Source organism: Mobula hypostoma, chromosome 6 (assembly GCF_963921235.1).
Source record: "Mobula hypostoma chromosome 6, sMobHyp1.1, whole genome shotgun sequence".
NCBI classification, from domain to species: Eukaryota; Metazoa; Chordata; class Chondrichthyes; order Myliobatiformes; family Myliobatidae; genus Mobula; species Mobula hypostoma.
In genome coordinates, this window is record NC_086102.1 from 192,127,078 (window position 1) to 192,151,096 (window position 24,019).

Genomic DNA, 24,019 nt, shown 5'->3' on the forward strand with positions numbered 1-24,019 from the left:
CACGTTGAGGCCGGAGGGCAGGAAGTGAGCTGATGTACGGCCAATGCTGCGGCGGACTTGGGGGCAATTCGATGTGGCAGAACCAGAACTGAGGCAAAACAGAGTTGAGGCGGAGCCTAGACCGAGAACAAGGAATTAGATTAGATTATGAGGACACTCAGTCCTCGTTTATTGTCATTTAGAAATGCATGCATTAAAAATGATACAATGTTCCTCCAGTGTGATATCACAGAAACACAGGACAAACCAAGACTAAAACTGACAAAACCACATAATTATAACATATTGTTACAACAGTGCAAAGCAATACTGTAATTTAATAAAGAGCAGACCATGGGAAGGGAATGTGGACTCAGACCATGAGAGGCCTGCGTCGGGCATTTTCATGCCTTACAAAGCGCAGATTGGAAGTCTGTGTGGGGTGCCATTCCTCGCACAGGCTAGAGCAATGTGTGATTAAGTGCCTTGCGCAAGGACACAAACATGCTGCCACAGCTGAGGCTCAAACTAGCAACCTTCAGATCACTAGATGAACGCCTTAACCACTTGGCCACATGCCCACACTAAACCATGGGCATGGTAAAAAAAAGTCTCAAGTCCTGATAGCCCCATCATCTCACGCAGACAGTAGAAGGGAGAAATTCTCCCTGCCATGAACCTCCAAGCGCCGCAAACTTGCTGATGCATCCTGGAAGCACCTGACCACAGTGGACTCTGAGTTCGTCCGAAAACTTCGAGCCTCCGACCAACCCTTCAACACTGAGCACGGAGCACCATCTCTGCCGAACGCTTCGACCCCGCCCCGGCCGCCAAGCAACAGGCAAAGCCGAGGACTCGGGGCCTTCCCCTCTGGAGATTCTGGATCACACAGTAACAACGGCAGTGAAACAGGAATTTCATAAGTTTCACCAGATGTTCCTCCGTGCTCTCATGTCTGTCTCCATCAAATCAGGATCGTGCACGGCACCTACTTGACAGATAACAGATATCATTCACCGGAGTGGCCGCTGCACGCTGCGTTGCGCTGCCATCTTCTCCTCCCTCCCTCAGGAAATACCTGAGATTTGATTGATTTAAGCACAGAGCAAATTGAAAAGATTGGGTATGGCCCAAATCGAAGCAGTGGGGCCCGGATTCCAGAGGGAGAAATGACCCAAGGGTTGATCAATGTAAGTGCCAAGCCAAATTGGAAAGGTTGTGTACAGGCCAGGGTCAGAGGCGAGGAACAGGTTGCTTCAGCTTGCTGCTCTGTGAGGTTTACACAACTCTGTGCTGACCTGAGGCTGTGACCAGCAACTAACAGCTTTCTGAATCGGCTGCAGTGATGCCAAGCTTCATAAACTTCAGTTCTGATTGCAATTCGCGTACTTTATTTTTTGCACAGTTTTTTCTGTTGGGAGTTTGATGGTCTTCTTTTGTTTTAATGGGTTCTGTTGGGTTTCACTGTTTTGCGGCTGCCTGTAAGAAGACAAATCTCAAGGTTGTATAAAGTATACATACCTTGATAAGTATTGTACTTTGAACTTCTGGTCAAGGTGGCGTCAGCATACAATGAAAATGTCTATTTTACCTCTTTTCCATCTGATTTTCACCCTAAATGGTTTTCTGGGACTGTCAAAGCCTGTGATTTATAGTCCAGACATTGATTGCATGATCCAGTACTTTGCTGTGTCGAAGAGGAGTCCGGGAAGTAAGTGTGTACTCGCATGGCCTTGATGTAAAGAAACTTTGTGACAGGGCACGAGCCAATGTCCGACTCCATTTCGCCAGTTAAAGCGCCTATGAATCGCTAATTAAAGTATCGAGGAACATTGAAGCAGCAAGGCAAATGTGGAAGGCAAGCAAAAGTTCAGCGACAACTGCCTTCCTTTTGATCGCTGCCAGAGAAGAGTGTGTGAGCGGCCTATCACTGTGTGACTGGCTGTGGCAGGTGGGTAGGCCTTTGCCTCATGCAGAGTCTCTTTCTTTCAATGAATTTCCATGATATCGTAGGAGGGTATCGTGGTTCTGTGTTTATGGATTGGACTATTGCGTTTATGGACTGTGGACTTTTTCAGACAATGATTTTTATATTCTCTGTCTTTTATCGCCTGTTCCTTTTCCATTTTGTTGTGCAAGGCGAGGGGGATTGGGGGTTGATGTTCTCTTGTGTTTTGGTAGGTTTTTTTTGTGCGGAGGTAGGCTTGTTTTTTGGGGTTGATGTTCCTGTTCCATTTGGTGTGAAGAGAGGGGTTTTGGGGGGGGGGGTTAATGATTGTGTTGACATTCTTTTTGGTGCGGGGGAGATGGGTTTGATGTTACCCTTTGAATGACTTTCATGTCCTTTCTTTTCTCATGGCTATCTGGAGAAGACAGATTTCAGAGTAGTATATGGATACATGTTTTAATAATAAATGAACCTTTGAACTTGAATTCAAAGTGAACCCTCCACGCTGAACCTCAGCACTGTTGGCATAGACAGGAGTGTACGCACTATTCCCTTTTCGGAAGTCAATGGTCAGCTGCTTAGTCTTATTGACATTGAGAGAAAGGCTGTTGTCATGACACCAAGTCACTGAACTCTCCATCTCCTGTTGATCAGAAAATCATGGATCCATTTGCACAGGGTCCAAAGTTTGGTGATGAGTTTGCTTGGAATAGTAGTACTGAAGGCTGAACTGAAGTCAATAAACAAATGTCTGGCATAGATGTCTTCACTGTCCAGAAGCATGTAGGGAGAGAGGGTACCTGTCATTGACCTGTTTCAGTGTTAGGCAAATTGCACTGGACTGAGTTTATCTGGAGAGCTGGGATTCAATTCAATTCACTTTATCTTCTGTGAGGGACTTCGTTTGTACAGTGGTAAGGACAACATCACAGAGCTTAAGATACACAACATCACACTAGTTACATAGTTAAACACAATATAAAATCCTCACAATAGATAATAAACACTAAGAATTAATGCATGTGATTTAAAATACAACTGACTGTTTTTACTGTCAAAGGTGCTATGCATACTATAAGGCATCTGATAATCTTGCGAGACCATGGATCTGCGCCTGGAAAGTCTTCACTCTCCAGGGCGCAGGCCTGGGCAAGGTTGTATGGAAGACCAGCAGCTGCCCATGCTGCAAGTCTTCCCTCTCCACGACACCAATGTTGTCCAAGGGAAGGGCATTAGGACCCATACAGCTTGGCACCAGTGTCGTCGCAGAGCACTGTGATTAAGTGCCTTGCTCCAGGACACAACACGCTCCCTCGGCTGGGGCTCGAACTCACGACCTTCAGATCACTAGTCCAATGCCTTAACCACTTGGTCACGTGCCCACACTATGTATACTATATAGTCAAACTTGGGTGTTGAGGAGGTGAATGGAATCAGAATCAGATTTATCATCACTGGCATGTGACGTGAAATTTGTTAACTTAGCAGCAGCAGTTCAATGCAATACATAATCTAGCAGAGAGAAAAAAATAATAAATAAAATAAAATAATAATAATAAAAAATAAACAAGTAAATCAGTTACAGTATACATATGTTGAATAGATTTTTTTAAAGTGCAAAAACAGAAATACTGTATATTAACAAAAAGTGAGGTGGTGTCCAAAGATTCAATGTTCATTCAGGAATCAGATGGCAGAGGAGAAGAAGCTGTTCCTGAATCACTGAGTGTGTGCCTTCAGGCTTCTGTATCTCGTACCTGATGGTAACAGTGAGAAAAGGGCATGCCCTGGGTGCTAAAGGTCCTTAATAATGGACACTGCCTTTCTGAGACACCGCTCCCTAAAGATGTCCTGGGTACTTTGTAGGCTAGTGCCCAAGATAGAGCCGACTAGATTTACAACCTTCTGCAGGTTCTTTCAGTCCTGTGCAGTAGCCCCTCCATACCAGACAGTGATGCAGCCTGTCAGAATGCTCTCCACAGTACAACTATAGAAATTTTTGAGTGCATTTGTTGAAATGCCAAATCACTTCAAAATCCTAACAAAATATAGCTGCTGTCTTGCCTTCTTTATAACTACATAGATATGTTGGGACCAGGTTAGATCCTCAGAGATTTTGACACCCAGGAACTTGAAACTGCTCACTCTCTCCACTTCTGATCCCTCTATGAGGATTGGTATGTGTTCCTTCGTCTTTCCCTTCCTGAAGTCCACAATCAGCTCTTTTGTCTTACTGACGTTTAGTGCCAAGTTGTTGATGCAACACCACTCCACTAGTTGACATATCTCACTCCTGTACACGCTCTCATCACCACCTGAGATTCTACCAACAATGGTTGTATCAGCAGCAAATTTATAGATGGTACTTGAACTATGGAAAGCTGTTGGAAAAAATTCTTAGAGATAGGATCGCTGGGCATTTAGAGAATCATGGTCTGATCAGGGACAGTCAGCATGGCTTTGTGAAGGGCAGATCATGTCTAACAATCCTGATAGAGTTCTTTGAGGAGGTGACCAGGCATACTGATGAGGGTAGTGCAGTGGATGTGATCTATATGGATTTTAGTAAGGCATTTGACAAGGTTCCACACAGTAGGCTTATTCAGAAAGTCAGAAGGTATGGGATCCAGGGAAGTTTGGCCAGGCGGATTCAGAATTGGCTTGCCTGCAGAAGGCAGAGGGTTGTGCTGGAGGGAGTACATTCAGATTGGAGGATTGTGATTAGTGGTGTCCCACAAGGATCTGTTCTGGGACCTCTACTTTTCGTGATTTTTATTAATGACCTGGATGTTGGGGTAGAAGGGTGGGTTGGCAAATTTGCAGATGAAACAAAGGCTGGTGGTGTTGTAGATAGTGTAGAAGATTGTCAAAGATTGCAGAGAGACATTGATAAGTTGCAGAAGTGGGCTGAGAGGTGGCAGATGGAGTTCAACCCGGAGAAGTGTGAGGTGGTACACTTTGGAAGGACAAACTCCAAGGCAGAGTACAAAGTAAATGGCAGGATACTTGGTAGTGTGGAGGAGCAGAGGGATCTGGGGGTACATGTCCACAGATCCTTGAAAGTTGCCTCACAGGTGGATAGGGTAGTTAAGAAAGCTTATGGGGTGTTAGCTTTCATAAGTCGAAGGATAGAGTTTAAGAGTCGCGATGTAATGATGCAGCTCTATAAAACTCTGGTTAGGCCACACTTGGAGTACTGTGTCCAGTTCTGGTCGCCTCACTATAGGAAGGATGTGGAAGCATTGGAAAGGGTACAGAGGAGATTTACCAGGATGCTGCCTGGTTTAGAGAGTATGCATTATGATCAGAAATTAACGGAGCTAGGGCTTTACTCTTTGGAGAGAAGGAGGATGAGAGGAGACATGATGGAGGTATACAAGATAATAAGAGGAATAGATAGAGTGGATAGCCAGCGCCTCTTCCCCAGGGCACCACTGCTCAATACAAGAGGACATGGCTTTAAGGTAAGGGGTGGGAAGTTCAAGAGGGATATTAGAGGAAGGGTTTTTACTCAGAGAGTGGTTGGTGCGTGGAATGCACTGCCTGAGTCAGTGGTGGAGGCAGATACACTAGTGAAGTTTAAGAGACTACTAGACAGGTATATGGAGGAATTTAAGTTGGGGGCTTATATGGGAGGCAGGGTTTGAGGGTCGGCACAACATTGTGGGCCGAAGGGTCTGTACTGTGCTGTACTATTCTATGTTCTATGTTCTATGCCTAGCCACACAGTCATGTGTATACAGAAAGTGGAGCAGTGGGCTAAGTACTGAGGTGTACCAGTGGAAGGCACAAAACTAGATAAGGCTCTTCTGGCGCTGGTAGGCAGGGACTAATGGCGGTGTGCAGATGGCATGAGAGTGTAGTATGTGTACTACACTCTCATAGTGGATGTGTAATGTCCTCTACTATTTGTTGAGCCTTCTTTATTGTCCGTCTCTAATGGATTCTTGTTCCTGGCCAATGATTTTACTACTTACTCTGACAATTCTGTGGAGTGGGCTGAGGTTGGTAGTGTTCATTGCTCCAAACCATGCCATGATGTTGTAGGTTAATATTCATTCATTGAAGCATTTATAAAATGTCTGGAATATCTACAGTATGACTGGACCTGAAGTTTCCTTATCTTCCTTCGGAAAAATAGCCATTGTTGGCACTTGGAGAGTATCAACCCATCAGTGGTGTTAAAGGTGATTTTTGTTATCTATAGTTGTGCTGAGGTGCTTGTATTCTCCAACATGCTCTATCGACTGCGCCAGTTATTTCCAGGGTTGGGACAGGGTACAGTTGTTTTCTAAAGTCCACTACCATTTCCTTTGTTGTACTGGGGTTCAGGTCCAGATGGTTGTTTGTGCACCATCCAGCAGATGTTGTTCGTCCATCGTTGACGTCGATGAGGACCTCGACACCATAATGATGGTGTCGAGACTAGTGCGTGATTTGGATTTAAGTGAGGGAGAGTTGCGCAGCGTCAGCCTCACTCTCTCTTCCCAATTCCCATCTGGATCCAGTGGCAAGACAGAGTCGAGACGGCTGGAGATGGAACAAGGCACAGTGGATGACCAGGACGTCTTCTGTGTCTTGTCCTGCTCTACACATTCCACGACGTTTGCAGAGACCGCCTTCTTAACCGTTGGACCTTCCATAGGTCTCGTCCGTTCAATCCGCCGGAGTCTGTCTTCACATGCTGGGATAGACAACTCCCTATCTCACCGCGGGTTTGAGACCCGTCGGCTACCCTGACCTGGTTTAGCCGGCTTGTCGAAGCCGTTGCCCGGGGTGTGGCCGCTGTCGCATGCAAACAGCTACGGGGAGCTACAGGTGAGAGCTGAGTACCAGGTGGGGACCAAAGGTGGACTAACTGCCCTGAAAAGTACGCGACATGTTCCCCCACCAGAGGTGCTACCCCTCCCTGACACCCCAGACACCCCCCAGCAGATGTATTGATTTCCTCATTGATGCTGTCATCGGTGTTGGTAGCATCAGTGATGACTGTGTCATCTGAGTACTTGGTGTACTGTGTGCCTGGGTGTGAGCTTCTGCAGTCCTCTGTGCACAGTGTGAACAAGACTGGTGAGATCACCGAACCCCGTGGTTCAGTTGATATTTGCCTTTCGGTGTTCATATAGCCATTATACCTCACTTTTTGATGTCTGTCTGTGACGAAGAAGAGGATGAGGAGTATGTGGTGGGGGTTTACATTCATTTGCTGAAGTTTGTGTCCCATGGGATGGGGTTGCATGGTGTTAAATGCACTGGAGACATCCACAAACAACACCCTAACAAATGATCCAGGCCCCTCCCAGTGTGGGTAGGTATGGTGTAGTAATGTTAGTTCCGCATCATCCACACCTCGTTTCAGCCTGTAAGCAAACCGGAGAGAGTCAGTAAGCAGACTTCCCATCACCTGGAGCTTTTCAAAGGGCTTCATCATCAGCAATGTTAGAACTACAGGACAGTGTCATTGTTGCAGAGGGGATTGCTCTTGGGAATTCGGCATATGATAGCGGTTTTCCAAATGGTTGGTATGGAATTTTCGGAGAGAGCGGTTGAAGAGATGACAGAAGACCTCTGACAGTTGTCTACAGCAGAGTTTCAGTAGCCGGCCACTGATGTTGTCTGGACCTGGTGCTTCACTGGGGTTTGTTCTCGAGTCCTCTTTCCACCTCTCTCAGATGAAACCCTGTATTGGTGCTGCTTAGTGCGTCTGACAGGCAAACAGTGGTCAGCTCCTGCATCTCCAGTGTGAAGTTGTACTGATCAAACCTGCAGTCCTTCTGCAAACTCTAGACATTCCTCCTGAATCGGGTAGGATGGAGTCTGGCTGGCCATTGTTTTGGCACCTTTCCAGGCACCTCTAGCTTTGTCCTCTTGGAAGAGCTTTTCTACTTTCTCCTTATAGACCCCTTTGGCTTGTTTTATTTCTTTGTTTAGCCTCACCTGAATAAGAAGTCCTGTTGCCAGAGGTGAGGGCTATTTTCTTCAAGTTAAGTGTGATTTCAGATTCTTTGTGATCCAAGGTTTGTTATTGAGAAGTACTTTGACAGTTTCTTTAGGTATGATAATGTCTTGAAAAAAAGTATACAGTCAGTGACGATGTCAGTAGCCCCCTGTAGACTACTTCCAGCTGTGAGTGCCTCCCAGTCAGAGGATTCATAGCAGTCCAGCAGGGTTTCCACAGTTCAGCAAGTTTTTAGTCGTGTCCTCTCTTTGGAGTATTGTTCGGTAGGCGGGCACTACATGAGTGGCGTTGTGGTCGGCTGTGCTTAGGGGTGGGTGTTACTGTATGCTCGATAACTGTTATTTACATTCCCGTAGCAGAGGCCAATTGTCCTGTCACCTCTTGTGAGGTGATGCACGTGATGGTTGTTGATATGTGGGCAGAACTTTATTAAGTTGGCAGCTGTTAAAATCTCCCAGAATTAAGACGGGAGAGTTATGTTACTCTCTATGCGTTGCATGCACTCTGCTGAGCGAGTGGTGTTCGCGGAAGGGAAATACGGATAATACTGTGGCGAGCATTTGGTCCATAATGACAGACGAGAAAGCTCGTTAACTCAACAACCATTTTATTGTGATAGACACAATACAGACCGGGCACCACAACCCGGAGAGTGAACCCAACCAGTCCCACGCCGACAAGGGAGGTGACCATCACACACCCTGGTTACAGTCAGGGTGACCCACAGATACACAAGCAATGACTGTAAAACCCAAGCTAAAATGTAGCAATGAACAGTACTGGTCAGTGGAAATGCAGGGGCAGACTGGTGACCACGCCCCACCTCAGAACGATACATTTCAGCTGGCCAAATTCTCTAGGCAAATATCTCGGTCTAAAAGTAGCGGCCAGCAGTTCAACATCTGATAAGCAGCGTGTCTCTCTGATCTTTACAGTTTTGCACCAAGTTTCCTGCACACATACACATAAACCACCTCCATGATCGTTAGCGCTTTTGTTATAATCGCGGTCTCATCGAATCGGTACTCTTAAAACCATCCAGAGAAAGTTCTGAGTTTGCAACCGTATCATCAGTCCAGGTCTCGGTGATACATACGAGATTAGCTTCCTTAAGTGTCCACTGATATTTCATGTTCAGATGGAGTTCGTCAAGTTTGCGTCTTAGGGATCTTACGTTGGCAATTCTAGATGGGAGAGGCGGATACTTCTGTTTACCTGCCAAGCTCTTCAGCCTGCTGTCACGCTCTGTCCTGCCCCGTTTCCTTGCTCTGTCAGGCCAAGGATCCCGCACTCGCTTGTACAGTCCGGATAGCAACCAATTCAAGCCACAGTTTTTTATGTCTTGGTTGCGAAGCAGTAGTAGGTCTCCCATTGTGTATTGGATCACCGGAGTTGTTAGTTGTTTACGCCACAGACATGTAATCCACCGAACAATTCGACAGAGAAAGACGACACTCCACTTCCCACCATCACAGCGCCTCCAAATGACTTTCTCAAATTGATGCGTGCAAAGACCAGCCGCAGCACTTCCCAATAGCAGATGTTAGAGCCACTAGACGGTAGTAATTAAGGCACAATATTTTGTTTTGGATACCAGGAATGAGTTTGTTCATATGTAGGAGATGGCTGTAAATCAGGCATTCAATATCTAAGAATGGCTTGTAGTCCATTCTTATGCGTTTTTTGTATGATCCCAATGCAAGGCCTCATTTCAAAGCCTTCACAAATGTTCCTTCTCAATTTTGAGTATTTATGACAGGCTGGCAACCCAATTTGTGTCCTCTGAGAGGTGGACCCCCACAAAAGCTACAATGAATCTAAGGGAAAGGTACCCCCACGGGTGCCCGAGAGGGGGGGAGGATGAGCACCCCAGTTGGATGGACACAACGACGTTAGACCCAGGCAATGAACAAACGACAATGAGGAAGCAGTGTGCATGTGGCAAAATCTGCAAGAACAATCGCGGCTTGAAGATCCACCAAGCGAGGATGAAGTGTTTGGAGCGAGCAGGAGCAGCACAACGCACAAGTGTCCAACCTGGTGAGACAAAGGAGAGGCCAGGCCCGGAGTCACCCCATAGTGCCCAGAACCTCCAAGTGTTACAAACTAATCCCTCTAACATGAAGTCTAACAGGAGGCGGATCAAATGGCCTGCAGCTAACATGATTTCACTGTGGAAGCAGTTTGATGAAGATGTCAACCAAAGTCTGGAGGCAACGGCGAAGGGAGGGGTTGATAGGAAGCTGCAAGCCATGCCCAGTGGAGGTTGGTTGTAGGGGATTCGTAGCCCATTCCTTAGTTAGAGCCTTCAGCATTGTGGGCATCAAGAGAGAGAGGAAGAGGAGAGCCATCCGCAGTACCACCGATGCGGCAGAGAGGGCCTCAACATGGCTGTGGCTCAAAAGAGGGGAGCCATGGAGTCATAAGTAGATAGCCATCTGGCCACAAGCTGGGGTCTGATCAGCCCCGGCTGGGTCACCTGGAGGAGGTTGTATGATGTTGAAAGACCCGAAACACCCGATGATTCCAGGAACATCACTGAAGATGTGTCCAGAAGCATCAGTAGATGTATGTACACAGCCAGGGATTCCCAGGAGTTGGTGAGGATGTTGTTTTTTTTCAAGGGGCTCTAACCACATTCAAATTCAAGTTTAATTGTCATTCAACCATACGTGAATACCCATGAATACAGTCAAATGAAACTGTTGCTCTGGGGCCAAGGTGCAAGACGCAGTACATGCAGCGCGAGGCAAATAGAGCACATATAACACAGAAGTACACATAAAATATCAGTAAAATACAGTCACACACAAAAAATACCTTGAATCTGTTCACTGACAATCTCTTCCCATGACTGGGCATTCTGTCTGATCTGAGAGATTCACATAGCCAATTGAATACACCAATGCTTCCAATGTAATCAGTTTGATCAACCTTTTGTTCTTTGCCTTTATCTATTGCCATTCCCAGCAAAACTGATTACATCATGCCAGAACCTGCAAATTATTCCCAAATTATTCTTTAGTTCAGTGGCATCGTTTCTGACTCAATGAAGTGACAATGCATTATTTCTGGCATGACAGCTGGCCTCACAACTGAAGATATCACTGGCTGTCCGTATCCTACTGCACACACATCCAAAACTGGACACAATACCAACATGATTATGTTAGTCAATTACAATTCATGATGCCTGATACAGAGCACAAGGTTCAATCGAAGATCACAGTAAGTTTATTATCAAAGTACTTATATGTCAGCACATGCAGCTCTGAGATTCATTTTCTTGCATGCATACTCAGTAAATCCATAATAGAATAAGAATCATTACAGAATCAATGAAAGACCACATCAACTGGGTTTTCAACCGGTGTGCAAGACACAAATGGTTGCAATGCAAAAAGTAAAAAATAACAATAATAAATAAGCAATAAATATTGAGAACATGAGATTAAGTGTCCTTGAAAGTGAGTACATAGGTTGTGGGAATATTTCAGTGATGGGGCAAATGAAGTTGAGTGAAACCATCCCCTCTGTTTCAAGAGCCTGACGGTTGAGGGGTAATAACTATTCCTGAACATGGTGGTGAGAGTTCCGAGGCGGGAGCATGCCCTGGTTGGTGGGATTCCCTGAGGATGAAAGCTGCTTTCCTGCGACAACGCTTTGAGGAGCTGTGCTCATTGGTGGGGAGGGCTTTACCCATGACAGACTGGGTTGTATCCATTACCTTTTGTAGGATTTTCCATTCAAGGACAATGGTGTTTCCATACCAGGCTGTAATAAGCCAGTTAATATACTCTCTACCACACATTTATAGAAGTTTGTCAAAGTTTTAGATGCTATGCCTCATCTTCAGAAAATCCTGAGGAAGTAGAGTTGTTGCCGTGCTTCCTTCGTAATTGCACTTACGTGCTGGGCCCAGGACAGATCCTCTGATTTCTCCAATGAGGACGAGCTCATGGGCCTCGGGTTTCATCCTTCTGAAGTCAATAATCAGCTCCGTGGTCTTGCCGACATTGAGTGAGAGGTTGTTGTTGTGGCACCACTCAGCCAGATTTTCAGTCTCTCTCCTATATGTTGATTTGTCACCACATTTGGTTCAGCCTTGCAATTACTTGAGAGCAGCTGGGAAATTTAAATTCAAGTATAAATAAATATGTAATTTTTAAAAAATCTGTTATCAGAAATAGTGAGCATGAAACAAACGTATTATCATACATGAAGTCCACCATTCTTATCCTATCTACCCAATACAAGAATTCAGACCCATCAATATGTTGAGCTTAATCTCCTTCTCAGTTCAGTGATAATTAGAGGTAGATTATAAACCTCTGACTTTCTAGTAATGTCCACTCCAAAAGAACAATTAGAATAAAATGTCACTCTGCTGATGGTACTATCTCTGTTCAACATGAGTATTGCCAATTCTCCCAAAGTATCACCAGGAACGTCTCAGCTGTGTAGTTTGCCTCCATCATGCAGAGTTGACTGTAAGTGAACAAAATCAACACAGACTCCTGGTACAGATAATGGACTGCCTTCATACAATGTTTTCAACAATTGCAACCTCCAAATCTTCTTTTGCATTGTAACATTCAAGATGATTGTTGATACCTTCAAATTCCTACCTTGTTGAAGTAGTGAAATTGTTTCATTTCCACTCCTGGCCATTTCTCGCATCTTGTAGCTGAACCCTGAAACCACAGCAAGCAAAGCAATTCTAAAATATCTTACTGCTTATTCTCGCCAACTATCAGTGGTTTTTGAACACAAACGCTCACAAGGGACACAATTTTAAAACTGTTTGCTCTAAGCATGGTGTTGTGTCTAACAACCACTCAAGTGTGTGCAACTGACACCAGTTAGAAACTGTTCAACAGCAGTCTCCTGCCACATAGTTTCCCAAATCAACAAAGGGAATCCTGAATATTTTCTTGTCTAGTTTTTGATCTTTAAGCGTTGTCCCAAGTAAGCAAAGGCCTAATTAACTGGAATCCACTGCATTTCATAGCATTGTGAAAACATCATTGAGGAATGCTTTATCTTGAAATATTTCGTTTCACGAGTAGCATAAGATAATGGAGCAGAATTCGGCCATTTGACCCATTGTGTCTGCTCTGCTATTTGATCCCGGCTGATTTATTATCCTTCTCAACTCCATTAACTTGGGAAGGAAAAGAGTGTAAGAGATAGAACCACCCACTCCACTTTAACATTTGACTAACCTTTGAGTGAAGATATGAATTGATTTCATTTTCTTTAGGTATGCCTGCTGAAACAACTACTGCAATCTGCTGCATGCTGTTTGGTGGTATCTTTGAAAAATTTCCCAAGTTGAAAGTCTGTTTTGCCCATGGAGGTAAGCATTATATTTAGAACCTGAAAGAAATTGATCAATGCCTGTGGCTCAAATGTGACTGAGAGAAAAAGTAACCTCCTGTAATAACCTTTGTGTTTCTGTTCATCACCCTCCTAGCTGTCTCACATTCACCTTGCTGTCTCACTGTCTGTTTCCATATACTTTTGTGTCTGCCTCTATCTATCATCCACATCCCAACTCTACCCCGTCCCCACCTGACTCTGTCTACCCCAAATCTCAGTCCTGAGTAAGTGTTTTGGTCTGAAATGTTGACTGATTAATCCTTTCCATAGATGCTGCTTGACCTGCTGAGTTCCTGCAATATATTTTTGTGTGTGTTCCACCATCTGCAGATTGTCCATTTTTGCTGTGCTTTCCCACATCTCCTCCATCTCCTGGACATCTGCACTCATCCCATCTTCCCGCCGCTTAACAAGAACAGAGTTCCTTATGTTCTCACCTATCACCCCATGAGCATCTGTATCCAACTCATCAATCTGAGCAACTTACGCAATCTTCAATGGGTTCCTACCACTAAAAACATCATTACCTTCCCTCAGCTCTCCACTTTACACAGGAATCACTTCCTCCATGATTCCCATTCCATTCATCCCTCTCCACTAATCTCCCTCCTGGCACGTATCCCTGCAAATGACAGAAATGCTACAATTCCATATTTACCTCTTCCTTCACCTCCAGTCAGGGCCCCAGTCCTTCCAGTTCCACTTCACCTGTGAATCTGCTGTGGTTGTCCGTTATATATGCTGCTCCTGAACAGCCTCTTCTACAGTGGTGAGACCCAATGTAAATTATGGGTTCATTTTGGCAGGTACCTCCAATCCATCTGCAATAAGTGGAATTTCTCAGTAGCCAACCATTTTAATTCCTATCCCCATTCCCATTCTGACATAGAACATAGAAATCTACAGCACATTACAGCCTTTCGGCCCACAACGTTGTGCTGATCATGTAACCTACTCTAGAAACTCCCTAAAATTTCCCTAGAGCATAGCCCTCTATTTTTCTAAGCTCCATGTACCTATCTAAGAGTCTCTTACAAGACCCTATTGTATCCGCTTCCACAACCACCGCTGGCAGCCCATTCCACACACCTACCACTCTCTGTGTGAAAAACTTACCCCTGACATCTCCTCTGTACCTACTTCCAAGCACCTTAAAACTACACCCCCTCATGTTAGCCATTTCAGCCCTGGGATAAAACCTCTAGCTATTCACATGATCAATCTTATACACCTCTATCAGCTAACATCTCACCCTCCATCGCTCCAAGGAGAAAAGACCATGTTCACTCAGCCTATTCTCATAAGGCATGCTCTCCATCCAGACAACATCCTTGTAAATCTCCTCTGCACCCTTTCTATGGTTTCCACATCCTTCCTGTAGTAAGATGACCAGAAGTGAACACAGTACTCCAAGTGGGGTCTGACCAAGGTCTTATATAGTTGTAACATTACCTCATGGCTCTTGAACTCAATCGCATGGGTGATAAATGCCAACACACCATAAGCCTTCTTAACAACACTGTCAAGCTGTACAGTAGCTTTGAGTGTCCTATGCACATGGACTCCAAGATCCTCCACACTGCCAAGGGTCTTACCATTAATACTATATTTTTCATCAAATTTGACCTACCAAAATGAACCACTTCACACTTATCTGGGTTGAACTCCATCTATCACTTCTCAGCCCAGTTCTGCATCCTATTAATGTCCCGCTGTAATCTCTGACAGCCCTCCACACTATCCACAACACCCCCAACCTTTGTATCATCAGCAAATTTACTAACCCATCCCTCTACTTCTTCGCAACACACATAAAAGTTGCTGGTGAATGCAGCAGGCCAGGCAGCATCTCTAGGAAGAAGTGCAGTCGACGTTTCAGGCCGAGACCCTTCGTCAGGACCTCTACTTCTTCATCCAGGTCATTTACAAAAATCACAAAGAGGGTCCCAGAACAGACCCCCGCGGAAAACCACTGGTCACCGACCTCTATGCAGAATATAAACCATCTACAACCACCATTTGCCTTCTGTGATCAAGCCAATTTTGGATCCACAAAGCAAGGTCTCCTTGGATCCCATGCCTTCTTACTTTCTGAATGAGCCCTACATGAGGAACCTTATCAAATGCCTTACAAATCCCCTGGTCGTAATGGAATGCACCCCAGGGTTATGAAAGAAATGGCAGAAATTATTGTAGAGGCTTTGGTGATGATTTACCAAAATTCTCTGGACTCTGGGCAGGTCCCAGCGGATTGGAAGACGGCGAATGTCACGCCACTGTTCAAAAAAGGATGTAGACAAAAGGCAGGTAACTATAGGCCCGTTAGTTAAACATCTGTAGTTGGGAGAATGCTTGAAGCTATCACTAAAGAAGAAATAGTGAGGCATCTGGAAAGAAATGGAGCCATCAGGCAGACGCAGCAAGGATTCGGCAAAGGCAGATCCTATTTGATAACCTTACTGGAGTTCTTTGAGGATATAACGAGCGCAGTGGATAGAGGGGAACAGATGGATGTTATTAATTGGATTTCCGGAAGGCTTTTGATAAGCTGCCACATAAAAGACTTATCCATAAGATAAGGATACTTAGAGTTGGGGTGATGTATTAGCATGGATGGAGGATTGGTTAAGTAATAGAAAGCAGAGAGTTGGGATACATGGGTAATACTATGATTGGCAATCAGTGGTGAGTGGTGTACCATAGGGGTCAGTGCTGGGCCTGCAACTGTTTAAGATATATATTAACGATCTGGAAGAGGGGGCCGAGTGTAGTGTATCTCAGTCTGTTGATGATACTAAATTGAGTGGAAAAGCAAATTGTGCAGAAGATATGAAGAGTCTGTCAAGAGATATAGATATGTTAAGTGAATGGGCAAGGGTCTGGCAGATGGAGTACAATGTTGGTAAATGTGAGGTCATCCACTTTGGAAGGAAAACAGGAAGATCAGATTATTATTTAAATGATAAACATTTGCAGCATGCTGTTGTGCAGAGGGACTTGGGAGCTTGTGCATGAATCACAAAAGGTTGGCTTGCAGGTGCAGCAGGTTATCAAGGAGGCAAATGGGATGTTGGCCTTCGTTGCTAGAGGGATTGAATTTAAGAGCAGGGAGGTTATGCTGCAACTACACAGGGTACTGGTGAGGCTGCACCTGGAGTACTGTGTGCAGTTCTGGTCTCCATACTTGAGGAAGGATATACTGCCTTTGGAGGCTTTGCAGAGGAGGTTCACCAGGTTGATTCCAGAGCTGAGGGGGTTAGACTATGAGAAGAGATTGAGTCACCTGGGACTGTACTCGCTGGAATTCAAAAGAATGAGAGGAGATCTTATAGAAACATATAAAATTATGAAAGAGGTAGATAAGATAGAGGCAAGAAAGTTGTTTCCACTGGTAGGTCGGACGAAGAACTAGGAGACATAGCCTTAAGATTCGGAGGAGTAGATTTCAGACGGAGATGAGGAGGAAGTGCTTTTCCCAGAGCGTGGTAAACCTATGGAATTCTCTGCTCAATGAAGCAGTGGAGGCTGCCTCAGTGAATTTACGTAAGACAAGTTTGGATAGAATTTTGCATAGTAGGGGAATTAAAACTTATGAGGAAACGGTGGGTAGGTGGAGATGAGTCTATGGCAGATCAGCCATGATCTTATTGAATGACAGAGCAAATCGACTGGCCAGATGGCTCACTCCTGCTTCTATTTCTTATGTTCTTAGATCCATAAACACTACATCCACTGCTCTATCTTCATCAATGTATTTTGTTACATCCTCAAGGATTTCAGTCAGGCTCGTAAGGCTCGACCTGCCCTTGACAAAGCCATGCTGACTATCCCTAATCAGATGATGTCTCTCCAAATGTTTAGCATCTTCTTCAACAACTTGCCCACCACTGAAGTAAGGTTCACTGGTCTATAATTTCCTGGGTTATCTCTTCTCACTTTCTTAAACAAGGGAACAACATTGCAACCCTCCAATCCTCCGGAACCTCTCCTGGCCCCATTGATGATGCAAAGATCATCGCCAGAGGCTCAGCAATCTCCTCCCCTACCTCCCACAGTAGCCTGTCTGGTATATCTTGTCTGGTCTGGGCAACTTATATAACTTAATGCTTTTCAGAAGCTCCAGCACATCCTCTTTCTTAATGTCTATATGCTCAAGCATTTCAGTCCACTGTAAGTCATCCCAACAATTGCCAAGATCGTTTTCCCTGGTGAATACTGAAGCAAAGAATGTAAGTAAGTCCATGGGCTCCTCTTCTGCCAGGATGAGGCCAGTCTCAGGGTGGAGGAGCAACACCTCATACTCTGTCTAGGTAGCCTCCAACCTGATGGCATAAACATCAATTTCCCCTTCCAGTAATTTTTCCCTCCCCTTTACCTCCTCTATACCCACTCTGGCCTGTTACCTCTTCTCCTCACCTACATATCACCTCCCACTGGTGCCCTTTTTCCTTCCCTTTCTCCCAAGGCCTACTGTCCTTTCCTATCCGATTCCTTCTCCTCCAGCCATCTACCTTTTCCACCTACCACCTCCCAGCTTCTTACCTTATCCCTCCTCCCCTACCCACCTGGCTTCACCTGTGACCTTCTAGCTTGACCTCCTTTCCCTCTACCCACCTTTTTATTCTGGAATCTTCCCCTTTCCTTTCCAGTCCTGATGAAGAGTCTCGTCGTTGTTGACTGTTTCTTCATTTCCACAGATGCCGCTTAACCTGCTGAGTTCCTCCAGCATTTTCTTTTGTTGCTCTAGATTTCCAGCATCTGCAGAACCTCTTGTGTTTACGATCTGCAGAATCACCCCTCCTCGGTACACCTCTTCTCCTCTCCACTATCTCCCCCTTCCATTCTCTCCTCTGACACGGGGTTTCAACAGGAAATACTGATAATTCCTTCTCTTGTCCCCCCTGCCCCCCAACCTCTCAGATGCTGCTCAGCCCACTCGGGTCCTCCAGCAGATCACTTGTTGCTCCAGATTCCAACACTTACAGTCTCTTTCAGTGACAGCACAAGGAAGCTGCTCTGTGAGTGATGCAATGCTAATGTGAAATCTCGATGCTGTTGGAAGTTCTGGCCGATGGGTAAATTTTGAATAAAATACAATGATACAAATGTTAAAAATGGGAGAGGAGTGCATGTATAATTGGTCAGTCTATTATTTATAGGTGCTATTCCACACCCCATCTTAAAACATAGAAACATAGAAAACCTACAGCACAATACAGGCCCTTCAGCCTACAAAGTTGTGCCGAACATGTCCCTTCCTTAGAAATTACTCGGCTTACCTATAGCCCTCTATTTTTCTAAGCTCCATGTACCTATCCAAAAGTCTCTTAAAAGACCCTATTATATCCGTCTCCACCACCATTGCCGGCAGCCCATTCCACACATTCACCACTCTCTGAGTAAAAAACTTACCCCGGACATTTCTTCTGTACCTACTCCCCAGCACCGTAAACCTGTGTCCTCTTGTGGCAACCATTTCAGCCCTGGGAAAAAGCCTCTGACTATCCACATGATCAATGCCTCTCATCACTTTGTACACCTCTATCAGGTCACCTCTCATCCTCCATCGCTCCAAGGAGAAAAGCCCAAGTTCACTCAACCTATTCTCATAGGCATGCTCCCCAATCCAGGCAACATCCTTGTAAATCTCCTCTGCACTCTCTCTATAGTATCAACATCCTTCCTGTAGTGAGGTGACCAGAACTGAACATAATTATCCAAGTTGGGTCTGACCAAGGTCTTATATAGCTGTAACATTATCTCACAGCTCTTGAACTCAATCCCATGGTTGATAAATGCCAACACGCATACACCTTCTTAACAACATTGTCAACCTCCACAGCAGCATTGAGTGTCTTATGGATATGGACTCCAAGATCCCTTTAATCCTCCACACTGCCAAGAGTCTTACTATTGATACTATATTCTGCCATATTTGACCTACCAAAATTAACCACTTCACACTTATCTGGGTTGAACTGCATCTGCCACTTCTCAGTCCAGTTTTGCATCCTATCAATGTCCTTCTGTAACCTCTGACAGCCCTCCAGATTATCCACAATACCCCCAACCTTTGTGTCATCAGCAAACTTACTAACCCATCCCTCCACTTCCTCATCCAGGTCATTTATAAAAATCACGAAGAGTAAGGGTCCCAGAACAGATCCCTGAGGCACACCACTGGTCACCGACCTCCATGCAGAATATGACCCATCTACAACCACTCTTTGCCTTCTGTGGGCAAGTGAGGTCTGGATCCACAAAGCAATGTCCCCTTAGATCCCATGCCTCCTTATTTTCTCAATAAGCCTTGCATGGGGTACCTTATCAAATGCCTTGCTGAAATCCATATACACTACATCTACTGCTCTTCCTTCATCAATGTGTTTAGTCGCATCCTCAAAAAATTCAATCAGGCTCGTAAGGCACGACCTGCCCTTGACAAAGCCATGCCAACTATTCCTAATCATATTATACCTATCCAAATCTTCATAAACCCTGTCTCTCAGGATCTTCTCCATCAACTTACCAACCACTGAAGTAAGACTCACTGGTCTATAATTTCCTGGGCTATCTCTACTCCCTTTCTTGAATAAGGGAACAACATCTGCAACCTTCCAATTCTCCGGAACCTCTCCCGTCCCCATTGATGATGCAAAGATCATCGCCAGAGGTTCAGCAATCTCCTCCCCTACCTCCCACAGTAGCCTGGGGTACATCTCATCTGGTCCTGGTGACTTATCCAACTTAATGCTTTCCAAAAGCACCAGCACATCCTCTTTCATAATATCTACATGCTCAAGCTTTTCAGTCCGCTGCAAGTCATCACTACAATCACCAGGATTCATTTCCATAGTGAATATTGAAGTAAATACTTGTTGAATGCCTTTGGATTCTCCTTAATCCTACTCAGCAAGGCCTTTTAATGCCCTTTCTGGGTCTCCTACTTCCATTCTTAAGCTCTTTCCTAGCAACCTTGTAATTTTCTGAAGTTCAAACAGTACCTAGTTTCTTAAACCTTTCATAAGCTTATCTCTTCTTCTTAACTGGATTTTCTACATTCTCTGTACACCTTGGCTCTTTAACCCTACCATCCTTTCCCTGCCTCAATGGAACATACATATGCAGAACTCTATGCAGATGTTCCCTGAACATTTGCCACATTTCTGCCGTAAATTTTCCTGAGAACATCTGCTCCCAAGTTCCTGCCTAATAGCATCATATTTCCCCCTACCCCAATTAAATGTTTTCCCAGATTGTCTGCTCCTATCCCTCTCCAGCACTGTGGTGAAGGAGACAGAACTGTGGTCTCCACCTCCAAAATGCTATCCCACTGAGAGACCTGACACCTGACCAGGTTCATTTCCTAATATCAGATCAAGTACAGCCTCTGCTCCAGTTGGCTTACCTACATATTGTGTCGGGAATCCTTCTTGAACACACCTAACAAATTCCACCCCATCAAAACTCCTTATGCTAAGAAAATGTTAAAATCTCCCAGCAGAACAATCCTTATATTATTAGGATGGATAAGTCCTAAGGCCAGACAAGGTGTTTCCTCTGACCTTGTAGGAGGCTTGTGCATAGACTGCAGTGGCCCTAGCAATGGTAATTAAAACATTCTTAGCAATGGATGAGGTGCCATAGAACTGGCAGATAGCTAATGTTGTTCTGTTGTTCAAGAAATGCTCTAAGAAAAAGCCAGGAAATTCTAGGCCATTGAGCCTCACATCAATAGTGGGAAAATATAAGGGACCTAATATGTATGTATTTGGATAGACAGGGATTGAGTAGGGATAGTCTACATGGCTTTGTGCATGGTAAGTCATGTCCAACCAATCTTATAGAGTTTCTTGAGGAAGTTACCAGGAAAGTTGATAAAGTCAAGGCAGTGGATGTAGTCTACATGGATTTCAAAAAGGCCTTTGACTCGGTCCCGCATGGGAGGCTGGTCAGGAAGGCTCAGTTGCTCGGCATTCAGGATGAGGTAGCAAATCGGATTAGGCATTGGCTTTGTGGGAAAAGCTAGAGAGTGGTAAAAGATAGTTTCATCTCTGACTGGAGACCTGTGACTTGTGGTGTGCCACAGGGATCGGTGCTGGGTCCATTGTTGTTTGTCATGTACATCAATGATCTGGATGATAGTGTAGTTAACTCGACCAGCAAATTTGTGGATGACACCAAATCGGAAAGGATATTAAAGCTTCCTATAGGATCTCGACTAGCTGGAAAACTGGGCTAAGAATAGCAGATGGAATTTAATGCAGACAAGTGCGAGGTTTGTACTTCGGAAGGACCAACCAGCGCAGGACTGGCAAAGTGACTAGTAGGGTACTGAGGAATGTGGTGGAACAAAGGGATCTGGGAGTACAGATCCATAATTCCTTCAAAGTAGTGTCACAGGTAGATGGAGCCATAAAGAAAGCTTTTGGTACATTGCCTTTCATAAATCAGGGTATTGAGTACAGAAGTTATGGTGAAGTGTATAAGACATTGATGAGGCTTAATTTGGAATATTGTGTCCAGTTCTGGTCACCTGCCTACAAGAAAGATGTAAATAAGATTGAAAGAGTGCGGAGAAAATGTGCAAGGATATTGCCAGGACTTGATGACCTGATTTATAGGGAAAGGATGAAAAGATTAAGATTTTATTCCCTGAGTTTAGGAGAATGAGAGGAGATTTGGTGTATGGGGTGTCAGGGAGGGGTAGCACCTCTGGTGGGGTAACATGTCGCGTCCTTTTCAAGGAAGTTAGTCCACCTTAGGTCCCCACCTGGCACTCAGCTCTCACCTGTGGCTCCCCGTAGCTGTTTGCATGCGACAGCGGCCACACCCCGGGCAACGGCTTCGACAAGCCGGCTAAACCAGGTCAGGATAGCCGACGGGTCTCAAACCCTCGGTGAGATAGGGAGTTGTCTATCCCAGCATGTGAAGACAGACTCCGGTGGATTGAGCGGACGAGACCTATGGAAGGTCCAACGGTCAAGAAGGCGGTCTCTGCAAGCGTCGTGGAACGTGTAGAGCAGGACAAGACACAGAAGACGTCCTGGTCATCCACTGCGCCTAGTCCCATCTCCAGCCGTCTCGACTCTGTCTTGCCACTGGATCCAGATGGGAATTGGGAAGAGAGAGTGAGGCTGACGCTGCGCAACTCTCCCTCACTTAAATCCAAATCACGCGCTAGTCTTGAAACCATCATAATGGTGTCGAGGTCCTCATCGACGTACGATGGACGAACAACAACAACAACACATAATTATGAGGGGTTTATTTAGGGTAAATGCAAACAGGCTTTTTCCACTAATGTGTGAAGCTAGAAGCAGAGGTTATAGGTTGATGGTGAAAGTTGAACTATTTAAAGGGGACCGTGAGATTGTGGGTGTCCAATAAGCTGCCAGTGGAAGTGCTGGTTGCAGGTTTGGTTGATATCTATGGATCTGGGGATGAGAAGGTGAACAGCTTTAAGTTCCTCGGTATATACATCACCGAGGATCTCACGTGGTCTGTATATACCAGCTGTGTGGCAAAAAAGGCACAACAGCACCTCTTTCTCCTCAGACAGTTGAAGAAGTTGGGTATGGGCCCCCAAATCCTAAGAACTTTCTATAGGGGCACAATTGAGAGCATCCTGACTGGCTGCATCACTGCCTGGTATGGGAACTGTATCTCCCTCAATCGCAGGACTCTGCAGAGAGTGCTGCAGACAGCTCAGTGCATCTGTAGTTGTGAACTTCCCACTTTTCAGGACATTTACAGAGACAGGTGTTAAAAAGGGCCCAAAGATCATTGGAGACCTGAGTCACCCCAACCACAAACTGTTCCAGCTGCTACCATCTGGGAAGTGGTACTGCAGCATAAAAGCCAGGACCAACAGGCTCCAGGACAGCTTCTTCCATCAGGCCATCAGACTGATTAATTCATGCTGATACAATTGTATTGCTATGCTATACTGACTGTCCTGTTGTACATACTCTCTATTACAAATCACTATAAATTGCATATTGTACATTTAGAGGGAGATGTAATGTAAAGATTTTTACTCCTCATGTATGTGGAGGATATAAATAATAGAGTCAATTCAATGGTTAAGGAAGGCATGTATAAGTACATGGACTGGGGAGATATGGAAGGTAATGGTCCCAATGCAGATAACAGTTCACAACTGAATAGATGGACCAAAGGGCCATTTTCTGTGTTGTAGTGCTCTTTGACTCTATGTAATTGTTCCTGTGGTCACCAGTGCTGCAGAAAATCCTGACAGACACCAGTTGTTTTTAAAATCAACAAATCCACAAATAACTGTTGCTGTGAATTCAAGCTGTGCAGAAAGTCCCAGCAGGCCCCACCTGCTATAAAAACCAAGCCCTCCGTTGTTGGTCCCTTGCACACGTAAGTAATAGGGAGGAACATGAAATGGTACCTGTAACCTCTGTCCCCTAACTAGTTACATCACCATATTTTATTGCTCAGGACATGGGTTAGATCAATGCCCGGGCTGGCCATCTCCTTTAGATCTGATAGTGCAGCAGGATAGCCAGAATCCCTGAACATCTATTAGTTAATAGTATACATATAAAAGTAATGATATCATAAATTATTAAAAAGCTTTGCTACTTGCTTTCCATTACAAACATACTGTCAATCTAATGCAATGAATACTGACTGAATCTTTGTCAGGAATGAGAATCCTTAGATATGGAAGTTTCATATACCCAGGTACACTGAAGCTTAAAAAATGGGAGATGTTTTTG

At 44.9% G+C, this 24,019-nt stretch overlaps 1 protein-coding gene across 1 annotated transcript in view; it reads left to right on the top strand.

The window, feature by feature from the left end:
- Positions 1-24,019, top strand: part of acmsd (aminocarboxymuconate semialdehyde decarboxylase) — an 86,332-nt gene that overhangs the window by 50,376 nt on the left and 11,937 nt on the right. Inside the window, exon 7 of the mRNA XM_063052499.1 lies at positions 13,150-13,245. Within this exon, the coding sequence (XP_062908569.1) occupies positions 13,150-13,245 (96 nt within the window). The remainder of the gene's footprint in view (positions 1-13,149; positions 13,246-24,019) is intronic.